At 44.4% G+C, this 17,941-nt stretch overlaps 1 protein-coding gene across 5 annotated transcripts in view; it reads right to left on the bottom strand.

Moving 5' to 3' along the window:
* Nucleotides 1-17,941, bottom strand: part of SIL1 (SIL1 nucleotide exchange factor) — a 233,805-nt gene that overhangs the window by 155,100 nt on the left and 60,764 nt on the right. For 4 of the 5 annotated variants that reach the window (XM_059733440.1, XM_059733443.1, XM_059733442.1 and 1 more), the window contains exons 2-4: nt 17,336-17,450; nt 10,866-11,001; nt 2,764-2,841 (exon numbers count right to left, since the gene is read on the bottom strand). In XM_059733440.1, the coding sequence (XP_059589423.1) occupies nt 2,764-2,841; nt 10,866-11,001; nt 17,336-17,440 (319 nt within the window). In that variant the 5' untranslated portion in view covers nt 17,441-17,450. The remainder of the gene's footprint in view (nt 1-2,763; nt 2,842-10,865; nt 11,002-17,335; nt 17,451-17,941) is intronic. The other variant, XM_019487124.2, reaches the window with a different exon arrangement.

Genomic DNA, 17,941 nt, shown 5'->3' with positions numbered 1-17,941 from the left:
GTCACAAGGTTCTTAAAGACACCAAGGAAAAATGCAGAGAGAAAAAGCATTTAAAAAAAAAAAAGACATCTTGTATTCAGATGTCAAAAATAAAATGAAGAAAATAAGAGATGCTCAGATGCAAGCTTCTTAAGCTTTTAAGCACAGATGCCCAGCATACTATTAAAACTTGATTTAGAAAAATACATATAATGCCTAGTGCTAAACTACACTGTGGGGTTTCAAAAGCTATTCTGTAACCACTAGCAGGCTCATTGTCGATTGACAAAAAATGAAAGACTGACCATGCAACTTCCCAGTAATACTTGGTGGAACTTCCAGCATTTTGCCAACCACAAATACACTGCAGTTTGCACTCACTACTTAGTCTCTAAAGTGCCACCCTGCCCTGCCTTTGGTCTGACTTCAGACTAACACAGTTAACTACCTGTCTCCCTCTAGTCTGCACAAAGTACGTGGAGGACCTTGATCAAAATACAGCACAGGCTTTATGCAACCATGGACCTCCTCTACAAAGACACCCTATTTTACACAAAATCAGGCAAAGGAATTTGAAGAAATTTGACAGAAGACAGGCTTATGACATTGTTGCAGTCTCAGTGGTGATCCAGTCTGATGTAAATACCAAAGAACTAGAAACACCCTCTCGCTGCCGTGCACTGCAGCAAGGAGTCCGGGAGCCTTAGAAGGCCGTCAGGCAGGTACTTGTGACACTTGGAGTGGAATTAATTAGGCAGACGCTTATCGGTTGCAAAGCAAGATTGTTTACTTACGCCATCAAGGTGGTGAATGACGGAGGTCAGAGGTACTTGGTTAGTTACAGCTTAGGGTTCGTAGGTCGGTCTGCATAAGTGTTCGGAAATGGTCGGGCAGAAATGGTCGGGCCGGCAGTCGTTGATTTACGTCTGAGATTGGGTCGAGACGCGGGGGAACTTAGACAAGTGATTAAATTGTCTAATTACTCTGATCAGAGGTTTCCAAGGTGTGTATGGAGGTCTCCCCTTCTTCTCCTTTGCAAAAGTGCAGCAGGGTTTTGTTTGTATAATAGCCAATTGCTTTTTGCCATGTCATAAATTTAATTAGAATCGCCAGTTATCTAGCGGTCTTCGCTAGAGTGTTATGACAGGGCTACTCCTCTTTTTACTCTGACAAATTATAATGATTTATGTACAGCACAGAAGGCAAAAGTTTTATCTCTGTTAGTGGCGCAGCAATAAATTTCTTTTTGGCATACTCAACAAAGAAGGCTGTTATTATCATCTTGTTAACCCTTAGTTAACCTAGTGAAAAATAAAACTGCTTTGAATGGTTTCACTTGCTTGTGACATGGGCACTATTATAATTGGGTTGTGACACACCCTACAACAAAAATCGGACAGATGAGGGTGGAGGGTATCAAAGAAACTATAGTACCCCAATCCAATAGCCAGAGGCTTCTCAGAATAGAAAGAAAAAAAAAAAAAGAAAAAGTACTGCAACTGAGGTAAAATAATCCTGTGCCCCTCTAACATATAAAATGAAGATACAAATTTCTAATTAAAATGGTGTTTGTCCAGGAGGCTACCACAGTTTATTGCATCAAAATGGAAGGATGTGGGAATAAATGCACGTTTAGACAGGATAGAAGAATGCAGAGGTGTAACCATTTTTAAAAGACCTGCAGTCCCATACACCCAACTCAGCATCAAATCAAGCATGTTTTTAGCATGTGCTGAATAGTTTGATTAAAAATTTGTATAGGCTCAAGTGCTGGAAAAGAAATAAGCAACTAAAACCATAGCAATGTAAAAGTAGACACAAAAGAGCAGGACAGCTAGAACTAACAACTTGACTGTATTCTTCCTCTTCTACTTGCAAAAGCACAAGCTCTTCATATCAGACAAGGCACGCATCTTTTTAGGCTTGAGGAGTAAATATGCTAACAAAGTAGATCACACAGCACATGCAGAGTGTTTCCATTTGAAAAAAAAACTTGGGATAAAGTGATAATTGGAATGCTTTGAATGGCTTTTTTCAGGGTGGGGAAGTCATAAAACAAACTTACTTACTTAATATACCGTTCTAACTCAGAACCAAAGACACATACTCACCTGAAAAATGGGGATCTGTAATGACAAGACTTGAAGGGAGCCAATGCTTAAGCCATTTACAACTGTAATCTGGAATTTTTTCCCTAAGGCATGCTGTGAATACTTATGAGCTCCCCACTTTCAGAAACTTTTTTCTGCATGTGCATAATGAGATATTGCTAAAGAATAAAGCATAACAAAATACCCAAACAACAAAGAAGTCACTTCTAAACAAAAACAGCAATGACGTTTATAATAACTGCAAGTATATACATATTTTACTTCAACAAAGGTGGTGGGACCTGCCAGTCTGAATACTGAACAGGAACACAACAAGACTTCCATACATACTAGTACAAAAACTGAATATAAATATACACTGCAGCTTTGAAAAATGCAAGAGCTTTTTCAAGACATTTATGTTATAGAAAGATTTACATTTGGAAAAAAAAAATCATTTAGCTATATCTGGCTTAAACCTCAAGACAAATGAATCCCATAATTATTCTTCTGATGATAACACTGAATGCTAGTATAGCTCTTCTTAAATTCAAAGTACTTTATACAAATTAATTAATCTTTATTTCACCCTTCTGAGGTGAGAAAGCATCATCTCCACATATATACAAGGAGTCCAAAACTTAAAGGAGTTCAATAACTTACTGACACTAATTCTGCCAATTCTAATAATTACCTAAAATGAATATGCTCTTAAACAAAAGCTTGTCTCCGTCCAAGCACTTCCTCCCTGCCTGGTGGAAAGGACCCGGCACTGTAATAAAAAAGCTGGGGTTGTGTTATCTCAGTCAAGTTTATACATGAATTATAGCTCAGCTTGATTCTCCAATGAAGTTGTGGGGGGAAAAATTCACCCAGAACTGTCTTTTGAAGACTTCGAAAGAAATTTAGAATAAATATGGAATGTTTTATTTCTGTAGCCTGCTACATAGTTCTCATTTTGCTTGAAAATGACTGAATACTTCTATATCAAACACAAATATATTTATATTGTATTGCTTTGGTAATTTTTATGGCCTAACAGAACTGATAACCTACTAAGTTTGTAGGAAGATTAGTGCAACTTTGAAGGTGCTGCACTCAAAAACATGTGCATGGAGGGTAGATTTTAGAATGGGTATTCCAAAAAGTGGAAGAGTTTTTTGTTTGTTTTTTTAAGTACTGTCCAAAAGGCAAACTCAGATTATGGCTGCTTTCCCTAGTAATTTTTTTTTCGTAATGGCTAAGTACAGACATTCAGAAGCATTAGGGGGAGGTTTTAATAGATTCAAAATGGCTGCCCGATATCAGGTAAGTCACGATGGGGGGGCAGGCACCACCCGCGGGAAGTAGGGGAGGCAGGTACGACCGGTGGGTGACATGGGGGGGGGCAGGTGCAACTCCTGGGTGGGATGGGGTCTCCCCCAGCAAACCTACACCCCCATTCCTCCCACCCCTTCCCCTACCAGGACTTACATGGCTCCAGCAGTAGTGAATGCTGATAAAAGCGTAAGATGGCGGTTGAGAGGGCTGGGGGGCAGGGGGGTGGGGATGAAAAGAGAGACTAGTGTGCGGGGAGGAGAGGAGTGAAAAGACCAGCCCTGGGGCTTGGGCCAGTAGTTGGGTTTTTCCAGCCCCTTGGCTACGCAGAGGAAGTGGACAGAAGATCCATGCACCAGTTTGACCTAAAATTGAGCAAGTCTGATACTACATTGATCCAGGTTTATCATAAAGTGGGTTCTGCAATTTTTAGACCATTTTGTGTTCATGTACTTCTGTACAGTTATAGGTTTAGACTGATTGGTGCTCACTGAGACAGCACCAGGATGAGCCAAGTTTAAATCAGGTGGCCGTTTTTAACCTAATTTAACCTGCCCAAATGTTTGTACTTACCCAATGAGAACAAAGCTCATCTACAATTTTCTAATGGTTGTGAACTAAAGCAAACAGCAAATCCTATCAAGGAATAAAATCAAAGACTGTGTGCATTTATACCAGACATTTGCATACACAAAATGACATGATCCTCAGGCTCTTGACAAGCTGACAGTGAAGCCCTGCTGTCACAAAGTTTTGGCATCTATATTCTAAGGATATTCTCCCCTCAGTTGATGCTGATAGCTATTATTACTATACATGAAACAAAAAGACTCCTGAAAGAATAAGCATGAAAATCTTGATATATATATCAAATTAGGCCACCCTTTATCATCTTTACTAAAAAAAAACTCCAAAACCCCAAGAGAGAGCTCTCTGACACCACCTACTACAAAGAACTACAAGAAGATCCTACTCCCCTTTTCACCAAAAAACTCAACAATACCATCAAATCATTTCCATCAAGACTACAAAAAAAACTACAGACCTTGATCCCCTCACTACCTAACCTGGGGACTTTTTACATGCTCCCTAAAATCCACAAAAAAAAGGAACCCTGGCAGACCGATCATATCCAACCATGGGACCCTAACTGAGGAAATATCAGGTTTCGTTGAATCAATCCTAAAACCGCTTGTCATCCACAGAGCAAGTTTTGTACAAGACGCTACAGACTTTCTACGGAAACTTAAAAACATAGACCACCTTCCCAGCAACACACTCCTAGCCACCATGGACGTTACCAGCCTATATACCAACATCCCACACCAGGATGGCATCCAAGCCTGCCTTACATATCTACAGAAACAAGATTACAACTCAGAATACAGGCCCAGAGATATTACTGACCTTATACACTTCATCCTCACACACAACAATTTCACTTTTAATAATCAACACTTCCTCCAGACGATGGGAACAGCTATAGGCACTAAAATGGCCCCACAGCATGCCAACCTTTTTATGAGCCACCTGGAAGAAGACTTCCTCAAGAACTGCACCATCAAACCCTTGCTATGCTTAAGATACATTGATGACATCTTCATCATTTGGACTGAAAACCTGCAATCTCTGATTGAGTTCCACCAGAAATTCAACAATCACCATCCCTCCATCCGACTTTCTTTAGAATACTCCAGCACCAACATCTCCTTTTTAGACACAATGATCAGTATCCAGAAGGGTAAAATACAGACCACAGTATACAAGAAACCCACAGACCAACATACATATCTGCACAGAACCAGCAATCACCCTAAACACACCAAAAAAGCTGTGATATACAGCCAAGTCCTGAGCTAGGCCAGGAGTTTGCCCAGGAACTGGCTGAGGCAGCTTGCTCCAGGACCATGGTTGTCATGGGTGACTTCAGTTACCCAGACATCTCGTGGGAGGATCGCTCAGCAAAATCTGAGCGGTCGCAGGGCTTCCTCTCGTGCGTGGATGACCTCTACCTGACTCAAGAAGTCTATGGGCCAACGAGAGGCAAAGCGCTGCTCGACCTGGTGCTGGCTACTGGGGAGGACCTAGTCGGCGACCTAGTGATCGATGGGAAGCTGGGTGACAGCGACCACGAGCTGATCACCTTCACCATCCGCCGAAAAGCTGGCAAGTCAGTCAGCAACACGCAAGTCCTTGACTTCAGGAAAGCCGACTTTGACAAGCTCAGGAGGCTTGTCAGTGAGGCCCTAAGGGACTGTGACCACAGGGAGAGGGGAGTTCAAGAAGAGTGGTTGCTCCTCAAGGGAGCGATCCTCAATGCACAAACTAAGTCTATTCCATATCGGAGGAAAGGCAGCAAGAGGGCACAGCAGCCCCCCCTGGCTCTCCAGGGACCTAGCAAACCTCCTGAGGCTAAAAAGAAAGGCCTACAAAGGATGGAGGATGGGAGTCACCTCCAAGGAGGATTATTCTGCACTGGTCCGGTCCTGTAGGGAGCAGACCAGGAAAGCCAAGGCTGCAACTGAACTCCAGCTAGCTTTGAGCATCAAGGACAATAAAAAGTCCTTTTTCAGATATGTGGGGAGCCGGAGGAAAAGCAGGGGCAACGTTGGACCCCTGCTGAACCAGATGGGGCAACTGACAACTGACGCCCAGGAAAAAGCCAACCTATTAAATAGGTACTTTGCGTCGGTCTTTCATCAGCCCCATGGGACGCCCATGCCCGCTACAGGGCCGGGAAGTCCGGGTGAGGGAGATCCCCTGCCCTCCATTAATGCTGACTTTGTGAAGGAACATCTTGAGAAGCTGGATACCTTCAAGTCAGCCGGCCCTGACAATCTTCACCCCAGGGTACTCAAGGAGCTGGCGAGCATCATAGCCCAGCCTCTAGCGCGGATCTTTGAAAACTCTTGGCGCTCTGGTGTAGTGCCCGAAGACTGGAAGAAGGCCAATGTGGTGCCTATCTTCAAGAAAGGGAGGAAAGTGGATCCGGCTAACTATAGGCCCATCAGCCTGACTTCTATCCCGGGGAAGATCTTAGAAAAGTTTATTAAAGAGGCCATCCTTAATGGACTGGCCGACGTCAACATCTTAAGGGTTAGCCAGCACGGGTTTGTTGCGGGTAGGTCTTGCTTGACCAATCTCATTTCCTTCTACGACCAGGTGACCTATCACCTGGACAAGGGAGATGAGATTGATGTCATGTATCTTGACTTCAAAAAAGCCTTCGATCTGGTGTCTCATGATCATCTCTTGGAGAAACTGGCCAATTGTCACCTTGGGTCCCCCACGATCCACTGGCTGGAAAATTGGCTCCGGGGTCGGACCCAGAGGGTAGTAATTGATGGAAGTCACTCATCGTGGTGTCCTGTGACCAGTGGGGTCCCCCAGGGCTCTGTCCTTGGACCCATACTGTTCAACATCTTCATTAATGATGTGGACACTGGAGTCAGAAGCGGACTGGCCAAGTTCGCCGATGACACCAAACTTTGGGGCAAAGCATCCACACCAGAAGACAGGCGGATGATCCAGGCTGACCTGGACAGGCTCAGCAAGTGGGTGGATGAGAATCTGATGGTGTTCAACGCCGATAAATGCAAGGTTCTCCACCTTGGGAAAAAAACCCCGCAGCATCCTTATAGGCTCGGCAGTGCTATGTTGGTTAGCACTATGGAAGAAAGAGACTTGGGGGTCATCACTGACCACAAGATGAACATGAGCCTGCAATGCGATGCTGCGGCTAGTAAAGCGACCAAAACGCTGGCTTGCGTCCATAGATGCTTCTCAAGCAAATCCCGGGACGTCATTCTCCCCCTGTACTCGGCCTTAGTGAGGCCGCAGCTGGAGTACTGCGTCCAGTTTTGGGCTCCACAATTCAAAAAGGATGTGGAGAAGCTTGAGAGAGTCCAGAGAAGAGCCACGCGCATGATCAGAGGTCAGGGAAGCAGACCCTACGATGACAGGCTGAGAGCCCTGGGGCTGTTTAGCCTGGAAAAGCGCAGGCTCAGGGGTGATCTGATGGCCACCTACAAGTTTATCAGGGGTGACCACCAGTATCTAGGGGAACGTTTGTTCACCAGAGCGCCCCAAGGGATGACGAGGATGAATGGTCACAAACTACTACAAGATCGTTTCAGGCTGGACATAAGGAAGAATTTCTTTACTGTCCGAGCCCCCAAGGTCTGGAACAGCCTGCCACCGGAGGTGGTTCAAGCGCCTTCATTGAACACCTTCAAGATGAAACTGGATGCTTATCTTGCTGGGATCCTATGACCCCAGCTGACGTCCTGCCCTTTGGGCGGGGGGCTGGACTCGATGATCTTCCGAGGTCCCTTCCAGCCCTAATGCCTATGAAACCTATGATACCACCGCATTTGCACTGAAGAGAACACCCACGGGATTGCCACTTCACCAATCTTAAAAAGGCTTTCACCCAACAAGGACACTTGTCCAGAGAGATAGATCGCACGTTTGAAAGAGCCACCCGGATACCACGTGAAGAACTGCTGCAGTACAGAAGAAAAGCCCCCACAAATCGCACACTGCTAGTTATGACATATCACCCCTCCCTTGAACCTGTACAGAAAATCCTCAAACAATTTCAACCCATACTAGAAAGAGACCCTATTCTTAAAAAGATCTTCCCTGAGCCACCCATCCTAGCCTTCAAACAAGCACTGAACCTCGCTAACCTCATCACCAGAAGCAAACTTCCTCAAGCCCAGAACACACCAAAAGGATCCACACCGTGCCACGACAAGAAATGCAAAACCTGCCAACACATCTCCACCACCCCCACAGTTACTACACCCCACAACAGAGCCATCAGCATCCCAGGATCTTACAGCTGCACCTCCAGAAATGTAATATACCTCATCCAATGCACCAAATGCCCTGATGGAAAATATGTAGGAGAGACCAAACAACAACTGCACACCAGAATGAATGCACACCGGAAATCTACCGAAGACAGAAATACCCAATTACCGGTGTGGGCACATTTCTCACAAGAGGGCCACTCTCTCTCCAATCTCTCAGTCCTGATCCTCAAGGGAAACTTACACAACACTTCCCAGAGACGAGCCTATGAGCTCCATTTCATCAACCTCCTGGATACTAGAGATCACGGACTAAACAGAGACATTGGATTTTTGATACATTATAATCTGCCTGGCAACTGACTCCCCAGCCCAGCCCCTGGCTTCTTTACTTTTCATTCCATCCAGGAAGAGCACACACCAACTGCTGAAACTTCCTTAGCCTGACGAGGGTTTTTGAACTCGAAAGCTTGCTTAATAACTATTCTCCAACTATTTGGGTTGGTCTAATAAAAGATATCAAATTCACCCAAGGAACCTTGTCTCCCCCAAAATCCCAAACACTTAACACCCTAAATGTGCTAGAGTAGAGATTCCTGCCATAGCCACAATCACAACAGGCCACTGTAGCAAGGGCTAGGGCCAGGGCCAAGCCCCTACTATTCTCCCAGAGCTGGCAATGCCAGCATGAAGTTTACTGGGATGGGTCTGGGTGAGCAGCACATCCCCCCCGTGTGCTGGGGAAGAGGGTCCAGGGAAAACCTGGGAAACAGGCAGGCCCTGGGGTCATGAGAATATGTACCCCAGGGAGCCTGCACCAACTGCCCTGGAGAGAGAACCGGGCAGCGGAAAAGAGTACGCCAAAGAAAGGCTTGGTGTTCAGTGTCCCCCAGAGCAGGAACCAACCAGTGAGACTGGGAGCTGTAAAGATTTAAGAAGAGATCCCAGCCAGCTGGACCGTCATGAGTCGTCAGGACCCAGACAAGCCACAAGCAAGGATCACCCGTGCCTTCCCAGAAAGATAAGTAAAAGCAGATGGTGGGGTAGTGTGAGCAAATCCCTAGAGACAGAACTAGGTGGGAGATATCCCTGTAAGATGGCGGGCAGAGACCCACCAGGTAGAGGGAAAATATGAACCCACCAAGAGAAGCAGGGGTTTAGAGGGAAACTGAGATGGCCAGGGCAAAGAAGGAATTTACACAGCATGCCAAGGAGAAAGAAAGCAGGGTATAAACTGGATAGTGACAGCATAACTAAGCCATCAGAACTGGGAAGAAACAAGAGTGATCATTTTTTTGTGAAGGAATTCGAAGAACTGGAGGCTGGAAATAAGAAATTTCCCTTTGATTTACTTTCTTTGTGTAAACAAAGACAACTGGACAGAAGGATTCCACAAGGGTTTGATTTATGGTTAAGCAGGACTTGATATCCTGCACCTGGGGTCTTCAAAGCAATTAAGTCTGTAAGGCCTGAAGTAAGGCTGGGAAGAGACAGGAAAGAGTTAAGTTGATCCAGGGATAATTACAGAAACTGAATCCCACGAAGGAAGGCACAGAGACAATGAAAGAGGAGTGAAGGCATCCACAGGGATAACCTGATATCCAACCCAAGGAGAGATTCACCCAGAGGAAGAGGAGGCCAAGGAGCTGTGGGTTAAAGAACTCAGCAGAACCTAAGAAGGGACTTTACTACGCATCCCCCATTCCAGATCATCGGGGAGTATCTACCATCAACCTAAGAGGAAAAGGGCAGGGTGTAGGGGAGGTGTAGCCCTACAGAAGACCAGTGACCCTGTCAGACTGAACTTCACTGAAAGAATCATCCATCCTCCCAAATATAATTTTACCATCAAGGCATGGCAGAAGAATGGGAGGATGAGACGGAGGTCAGTGGAATCCCAGCATGGCAGTGGGATGGAGGTGCACACCAGCTCACAGCCACAAATGGCATCCAGCATAAAAATAGGCTAATTTATATTTTTAAAATTCTTTTTATTCTGTGGAAATCCACTGGTTGTTATTGTAGATTTGCTAGCTGTGAAATCACTCCTGCGTGTGTAAAATGACTCAGACTCTTATAATATGACGACTCCAGCATCCCGGAAGATTCAGATGAGTTTTATGGAAAATTCAGGAAGAAACTTTTTTAAAAGCTCACTCAAGATCAGATTCATACCAAAATTAAGCAAGATGCTTTTTTTTCCTAGAACAGAAGTTTCAGATTTAAGAGTCTCAAACTGAACTTCAACTACAAAAGGATTAGAAACTCTTCAAAAACTGCCAAGTAATATTTAAACAAGCCACAAAAGAACACAGCATACCAGAACAGTGCGTGCCAATGAATGTTATAAAATCTGTCTCTTGACAAGTGCGCAAAAAAGAAAGGGCTCCTGAATGAGTGATGGAGGCACATCACCACCTACCTACTTAACTGACAGTCTGTTAAGTTTGTTTCAGTGAACCGGAAGTGCTTCAGCAGCAGTTCCCATTGAAAACTGATTTTGTAGTGATCTTCTTACCTTAACTGGGGCTGTCTACAAGAGACCTCTTTGAAACCCAAAAATGAAGTTGGATTTTATGGCATTTTTTAGTTTCTATGACATTTTTGTCAGAGGGGCAAGATGTGGTTTCACAGGTACATTATAATTAACCAGCAGTATTACCTGGATGAACTGTTTGCCACCAATTTGTTGGATAAAACACTTCTAAGTCTTCAGCATCAGCATCATCCTCAGTTACTGACTCTTTCCCATTCTCTTCTTTTAAATCACTCTCTTCTGTTTTTGTAAGGGCAAACTCCTTTTGGGTACAAGAGAGATAGCTCATTAGTAATTGCTTCTGGGTAATTTAGTACCAAATGAAAATACATTCTTTGGGTTACAAAATTTTCCCCTCGCCAGCAGATTTTTTTTTTTACATCTGATATTCTTTCCATGTGGTTAAATTTAGATTTAAATTATAGAAAAGGTTAAACATGCATAACTATTGTGACATTTATGCTGAACAAAGCAACACTGTTTATTTCTTATTCCAATGAAGGCTACAAACTTTAAACAAGAATTTCACAGAGCCAAATCTGCTTTATAAGGTGGTGTTACCAGCCCTACCCATTATCACAGTTGCCAAGCACCTCCCATTTTAAAGACCAGTTTTAAGTCGCCTAAAACTTTGCCAAACATTAACAACAGACTGAAATTGCCCATACCAGTTCTCTGCCTCAGGCTGACCTTTTTGTTTGTTTGTTTGTTTGCTTTTGCAGGGAGGAGAGGTGACCGGCAGAGGGAGGGTGGGGGGGAACAGAGCAAAGAGAGACAGTTTGCTGAAATAGTTCAGTCAATCCCAAGAATAAGGTCAGGGGAAAGTATAGTGGCTTGCCTGCATTAAAACATTCCTGAAATCTTTTCTTTATAAGTTATGGCATCCCCATACTTTGAAGCACAGATCTGGATGTTCGTAAAGATAGCCTGCATCAGGGACATGCCTTTGACTGCTGGTGAAAACAATCAGTCCACTTATGGTTAAATTACAAGCTCTAAAAAAAAATGCAGCTCACATGTTCATCAGAAACCTGCAGAAGTTTTGAGACTTAAATCACCAAACATTGCATATAGGTTCCTGTGTGACTGAGCAAGACTTGCTCTGGATGACTGCAAGTCAGGACTTGGCTCTTGCACGACAAAACAAAAAGCAGGGAATGTCTCCCTCGTTGTCATGAAGAACCCACCAGCCCCTCAGCTGAAGAGTGAAGAGAGCTGCCTGATCCAAATGCAAAGGAGGCAAGAGCCAGCCCTGAAAAAATGTCACAAAGGAGTATGGTGGGCATTGCCGATACGTACGGGGCACACATGGGTGCACGTGCACCCCCTGAGATTGGCACTGCAACCCCTGGAAGTGCCAGCTGCAAAACCGGAAGTGCCAGCGGAAGTGCACTTCTGGTTTCACCAGTTTCGCTGCTGGTGGTTCCAGGCTCGGTGATCAACCGCTGGGGGACCCATGCCTGCCCCCGATCGGCCACTGGGCCCCCCCCCCCCCGTCGGCAATCTGGTGCCCCTCCAGACTCGGGAGGCACCGGTTGCTCATGACAGTGGGACAAGAAGCCTGGGTGGGGAGACTGGAAGCCATGTAGTGGAGACTGAGACTGGCTGTTTAAGGAGAATGGAACCCAGGAAGTTTCCCATCCCCCTCCGATGCTGGGTCCATATAAAGAGCACAACAACCTACTATTGCTATCAGTTACTCTGTTAGCTCCAGTGGAAGAAGCCTGTGTGGTAGATCTAAAGTTTCCAACTCCATTACTGGCCTATGTTTTTTCACTTTGCTTTTTAAAAATAACTTAACCATTTTGTGTAATTAACTAGAAGAACAGTAAGATTTCAAAAGTCAAGCACTGAGAAGTTAGGACACACTATAATTAATTTGGGTTGTGTTGAATTCTTAACTTTTGAGTGTTTGATTTGCAAATTGTAAAAATGTTCATTTGAAAGAGGGGCAAGGGCACGTGTATTCATATATTCTGAAGCAAGAATCAGTTAAAATAAAATTAACGATGACAAAAAGAATGGCTCTTCAGTAACAATGCAGACATTAATGGTTTTAATAGCTCCTACCCTTTCTGCATAATTTTTTTTTAACTTGCTTCTATACCTACTATTTGTATTCTATTAAAAAAGTAAATAGTTATATCTTGATTAAACAAAGAGGTTGGGATTAGACCATCATCTATATGTATCTGAAGTGTGTAAATATGCAAGAGGCAGAGGAACAGGTAAAAATCAATGGGATGAAATTAAACAAAGGAAAAAATGAGGATGGAAAGCAGGTATCCTACCAATGAGATCTAATAATTAGCTAATAGGTCTCCCGAGGGAACTGGTGAAACCCCCGTTATTTCCGTTGCTTAAAATTATACCAGACAAAGAAAAATCAAGATTGCTATAGGTAGTCATCTTACACCAGGAAATTATGAGACTTAATTAGCTGCGCCTCAAGAAGTTTTCCTTATCTTACACTCTACAGGAACACAGGAACTACCTGACTGGACCTGCCGCTGGTCCACCAGTATCAGTATCTTGTTTCTTATGGCTAAGAGTTCCAGATACTTGCAAAGAAGGTTCAAGAAACTGATTGGTGGACAAACTGGGCTAATCAGTCCGCAAGGAAAAAGATTTCCTAAATCCTGTCTACTAGAGTTCGGCTTATTTCTCGAAACATGCAATTTTGTAATATTAATCCTTACAATATTTCTAAGGCCAAAAAAGCCAATTAAGTAGTTAGCAGAAAACTCTGACCAAATTCTGCATTCATCTCTCCTGTCAATATCAGTGGACACAATGTCCACATTTACTACCAGAATCAGGATATCTTGCATACCAATACCCATTCTAGTTTATAGAATTGTTTCTGAGCATGGGAAATGTTAGGCTATTGTGCTAAAAGAAGTGTGTTCAGTTAAGAACAGATGTTGGTAATATTTAAATAGTTAACAAACTATGTGATATTTTTATTTTAAATGTCAAATGGAGTCATTTTAAAAGTACAAGGGGGCACAACTGAACTCCTACTTCTACTTTGTGCATTAGAGGATTGGAATTACAGGTTTCCCTCGATTTATGAGGTACACGTATTCCTGGAAAACTGCACATAAATCAAATCTGCGTAAAGGAAACCCAGTTTACAATGTAAGATATAGGGATATGTTCCCACGGCAGCGAGAGAGGGAGGGAGTAAAGCTGGGACAAGGGAAGGGGCGGGTGGGGTGGGGTGTGGTGCAGCCTGTTGGCCACTCCCAGAGGAGCTGCAGCAGAGAGCAAAGCAGAAGGAACTGTCAGTGGGTGTGGGGCACGGGACAGGGAGGACGCAACTCTTGCTACTACATGCATCCCAGGAGGGCTGCAGGCTGAGGGACTGCGCCAGGCTCTTCCTGGGGGGCACGTGTCCCCAGATCTGCACACAGGACGAAAGCAGGCTGCTGCTGCAAGCTGCGGCCGGTGGCACCACCAGGCTCTTCCCAGTGCTCAGGGTGGATGGCGGCGCTGGGAGGGGGGCTGCTGCCACCCCAAAATTCAGCGTAGCCCCCCCCCAACCTGCCCTTCCAGCACCGTCACCAAGCACCAGGAAGAGCCCAGTGCCACTGCCAGCCCTAGCCCACAACAGCAGCCTACTCTTGTCCTGTATACAGATCCGGGGACATGTGCTCCCTGGGAAGAGCCCAGTGCAGCCCTGCAGCTCTCCTGGGGTGCATGTACCAGCAAGAGCTGTGCCCCACCCACCCAGCATCCACTTACAGCTCCCTCCACTTTGCTCCCTGCTGCAGCCCCAGGCCTCCACTTCTCCCCAGTCACCCCAGCCCTTGCTACAGCTGCTCTGGGAGTGGCCAACACCAGTTGCCCGTAGCCGCTGGGCTGCACTGTGCCCCGAACCACCCACGACTCCGCTTGTCCCTATTCACCCCAGCTCCTGCTGCAGCAGACCCAGGAGCAGCCAATACCACCTGCCTGCACCACAGAACAGCACAACCCAGGAGCTGGGGTGAGCGGGGACAAGCGGAGCCCCGGGGGGTTTGTGGCATGACACAGTCCAGCAGCCGCTGGCAGCTGGTGTCAGCCGCTCCCAGAGCACCTGTAGCAGGGGCTCGGGTGAGTGGGGCCACGGCCCCTCAGCCCTTTCCACTCCCCACACAGACTTACCTGCTAGGGGTGGAGCACCTATGCCAATCACATAAGAGTGAATTTACCTCACATATAACAAGTTTTGGGTATAAAGGGTCACTGCATAAAAGCGAATTCACATATACAGAACCCACATAAATTGAGGGAAACCTGTAAGTCATGACAAATGGTTAAAGCTTAATGACAAGACATGGAAAGCCAATTTGTAGTGATGAAAATAATCGTTAACATTTTCTGAGCCAAGATTCAATAAAACTAATACAAATGACCCAGAGCAGTTATCACTTAGCTTATTTACATTGTTACATTATTATCCAAAAGGCACTAAATAGGACCATATAAAATTAAGAGGCACACTGGTAAATTTACTTTCTGTTAAAAACACATAATGGAGATACCTGATGTATTGAGAGATTGTCTCTTCAATAAAAGCACTGCAGTCTAAAAGGGGGCCAGTACACGCCCTAGTTCCCTTAAACATTTTCTTCAGCTCTTGGCCCACGATCACTTTACATTTACCCCATTTTCATTAGCAGGTTAGATACCATTAACATTTGATGCGGTAACAAAAATGTGCAAAAGCGCACAAGCAGTACTTTGTTTACATCAACAATATAATGACAAACTGCATCATTAACTGGGGACTAGTTTGTTTTGTTTAGATAATCAAAAACAGGAGAAAAAACAGATTCTACAAAGAGATAGAAGTTTCTTTTAAGCTAAACAGAAGTGCTGGTCAGGCCACAGTTGGAGTACTGCGTCCAGTTCTGGGCACCGCACTTCAAGAGGGATGTGGCTAACCTTGAGAGGGTCCACGCATGGTCATGGGGCAGCAGGCCAGGCCCTACAAAGATAGACTAAAGGGCCTGAATCTATTCAGCCACCACAAGAGAAGACTGAGAGGGGATCTGGTGGCTGTCTATAAACTCACCAGGGGGAACCAGCGGAAAATAGGTGAGGCTCTGTTCCCCTGGGTACCACCTGGAATAACAAGGAATAACAGCTACAAATTGATTGAGAGCAGGTTCAGGCTTGATATCAGGGGGCATTACTTTACGGTTAGGGCTGCCAGGCTCTCAAATGGGCTCCCAAGGGAGGTGGTCCTCTCCCCTACCTTGGGGGTCTTCAAGAAGAGGTTGGATAGATATCTGGCTGGGGTATTATGATCCCAGCACTCCTTCCTGCCTAGGGCAGGGGGTCAGACTTGATGATCTGTTCAGGTCCCTTACGACCCTAGAAACTATGAAACTATAAGCCGTGGTTTGGGAATTAAAAAAAATACACTGCATTAAACTGGGTTTAGAGTGGAAAGTACCTACAAATCCATTTCAGAAAAACAATTGCTCCCTCAGACCCAAAAGTGCAGAGGACTCTGCTGCAGAGCTATAATGACCTGATGTCACTGATGCCCTTCCCTTTTCCAGTCTTTTATTAGGTTGGTGTGTCAAGGAACCTCAGGACACTAAATTTTAGAGCTGAATAGTCCATTAAAATGAAAGAGCCATTCACCCCTTTCTGACTTAATGGGTCAGGCCATCTGCAAACTCAGGCAAGACATCACTGTATTTGTTACACTTGGGTCTCATCTTCAAGCTGTCCAAAAGGATCAGACATTTTTTCTGCAAGTCAAAACTGAGATTATAATGCCATCACAGGACTTGAAGAGCCAGGGCCTTATTTCACTATGGCCTTGAGTGTATAGCAGTAAGTAAAAAAAAAATGTCTACAGTATCTTTCATCCAAGAATCTCAAAAAGCTCTTTTACAAACATTAATTTTAAATTAAAGTCTAACACCAATCCTGGAGGACAGATGCAACTGTACAGATGTAACATGGTCACTTAAATTTACATACATCCAGAGGCACCAAGTACACACAGCATCCATCCACTTCAACTGAAGTCTGAAAATCAGGCTCACAGCATCTCCCACAAAAAAGCAAGGGCTCTAAATTAGATGTTGCTTTTGAAAATGTGAGACTAAATCACTTGCTCGTAGTTACACAGGGATCAGAGGCACAACTGAAAATATAATTTAGGAGTCTTTACTCCCATCCCCTCTCTTCAGTTCTAGACCACATATTTAGTTTTGGCACTTGTCAAAAGGGGTCTGAAGTTTCATTTTCTACTGTTTAAATTATTTTTTTTAATGGTGCACAGGGCAAAATGTGAGGGTAGCCCAGATCCTATTGCCTATTCCACATCATTCTCTTTACTGTTTAGTATGAGGTGATGTAGAAATTACTTTAACAGGTGTTAAGAGACAAGGTTGTCACAAAATTTACCATAAAATATTTAAAAGTGACGTAACACTGCAAAGTTGAGAGGTGATGCCCTACCATGTATGTCATACACCTAATTCATGAGACTACATAAGGCTATTTTCATCCCACTGGTATCCAATAATTCAAATGACTTAACTGCCCTTTTATAACCACCTTTCACTGTTAAATTAATAGATACTTACTGGATTTCTGTCACTTAAGCTTGAACACAAAAACACTGCAGAAAGCAGAAAAACCAGCAAACTGAATTTAGCAGCAATGGATAACAGACCAATGCAGTGAGACATTGCAATCAATCTGAAATAGAAAGAAAATAAACAAAAGAAATTTCATTTTAGTACAAATTCTTTACAGTTTCAGCATCTACCACACCACAATTTTCAGTTGAGTAGGGCACTAACAGCATGATACAAGCAGACACAGAAAAATTCAATATTGTACCTGGACAGAGGATAGTTCACACCATTAGATAGCAAATCTGGGCCATGGTCTTGCAAGGACTTATTCCTGTGCTTCGCTCATATTAGTGTGTGGTTACATATATTAAAGGCTCTTAAAAGTAGGAGTGTCCACAGGTTAAGAAGGAAAAGATGAGCGAAGTACTCTGCTGGTCTCAGAGATAGTCCTCTTCTGAAGATAATCCTCACCTGAAGGGGTTAGGGAGCTCATGTTGCAGTCATCTTCTGAGACTGCTCCATAGGTCTAATTCTAGTTGGGAATAATCCCCCAGCAGATACCACTCCCAGTGAATGCTCTACCCTGCTCAGAGTGACAGCAGGGAGAGCAAG

Source organism: Alligator mississippiensis, chromosome 9, assembly GCF_030867095.1.
Source record: "Alligator mississippiensis isolate rAllMis1 chromosome 9, rAllMis1, whole genome shotgun sequence".
Lineage (NCBI taxonomy): Eukaryota > Metazoa > Chordata > Crocodylia > Alligatoridae > Alligator > Alligator mississippiensis.
The sequence above is the reverse complement of the archived record's forward strand: the minus strand, read 5'-3'. Positions and strand labels throughout refer to the sequence as shown.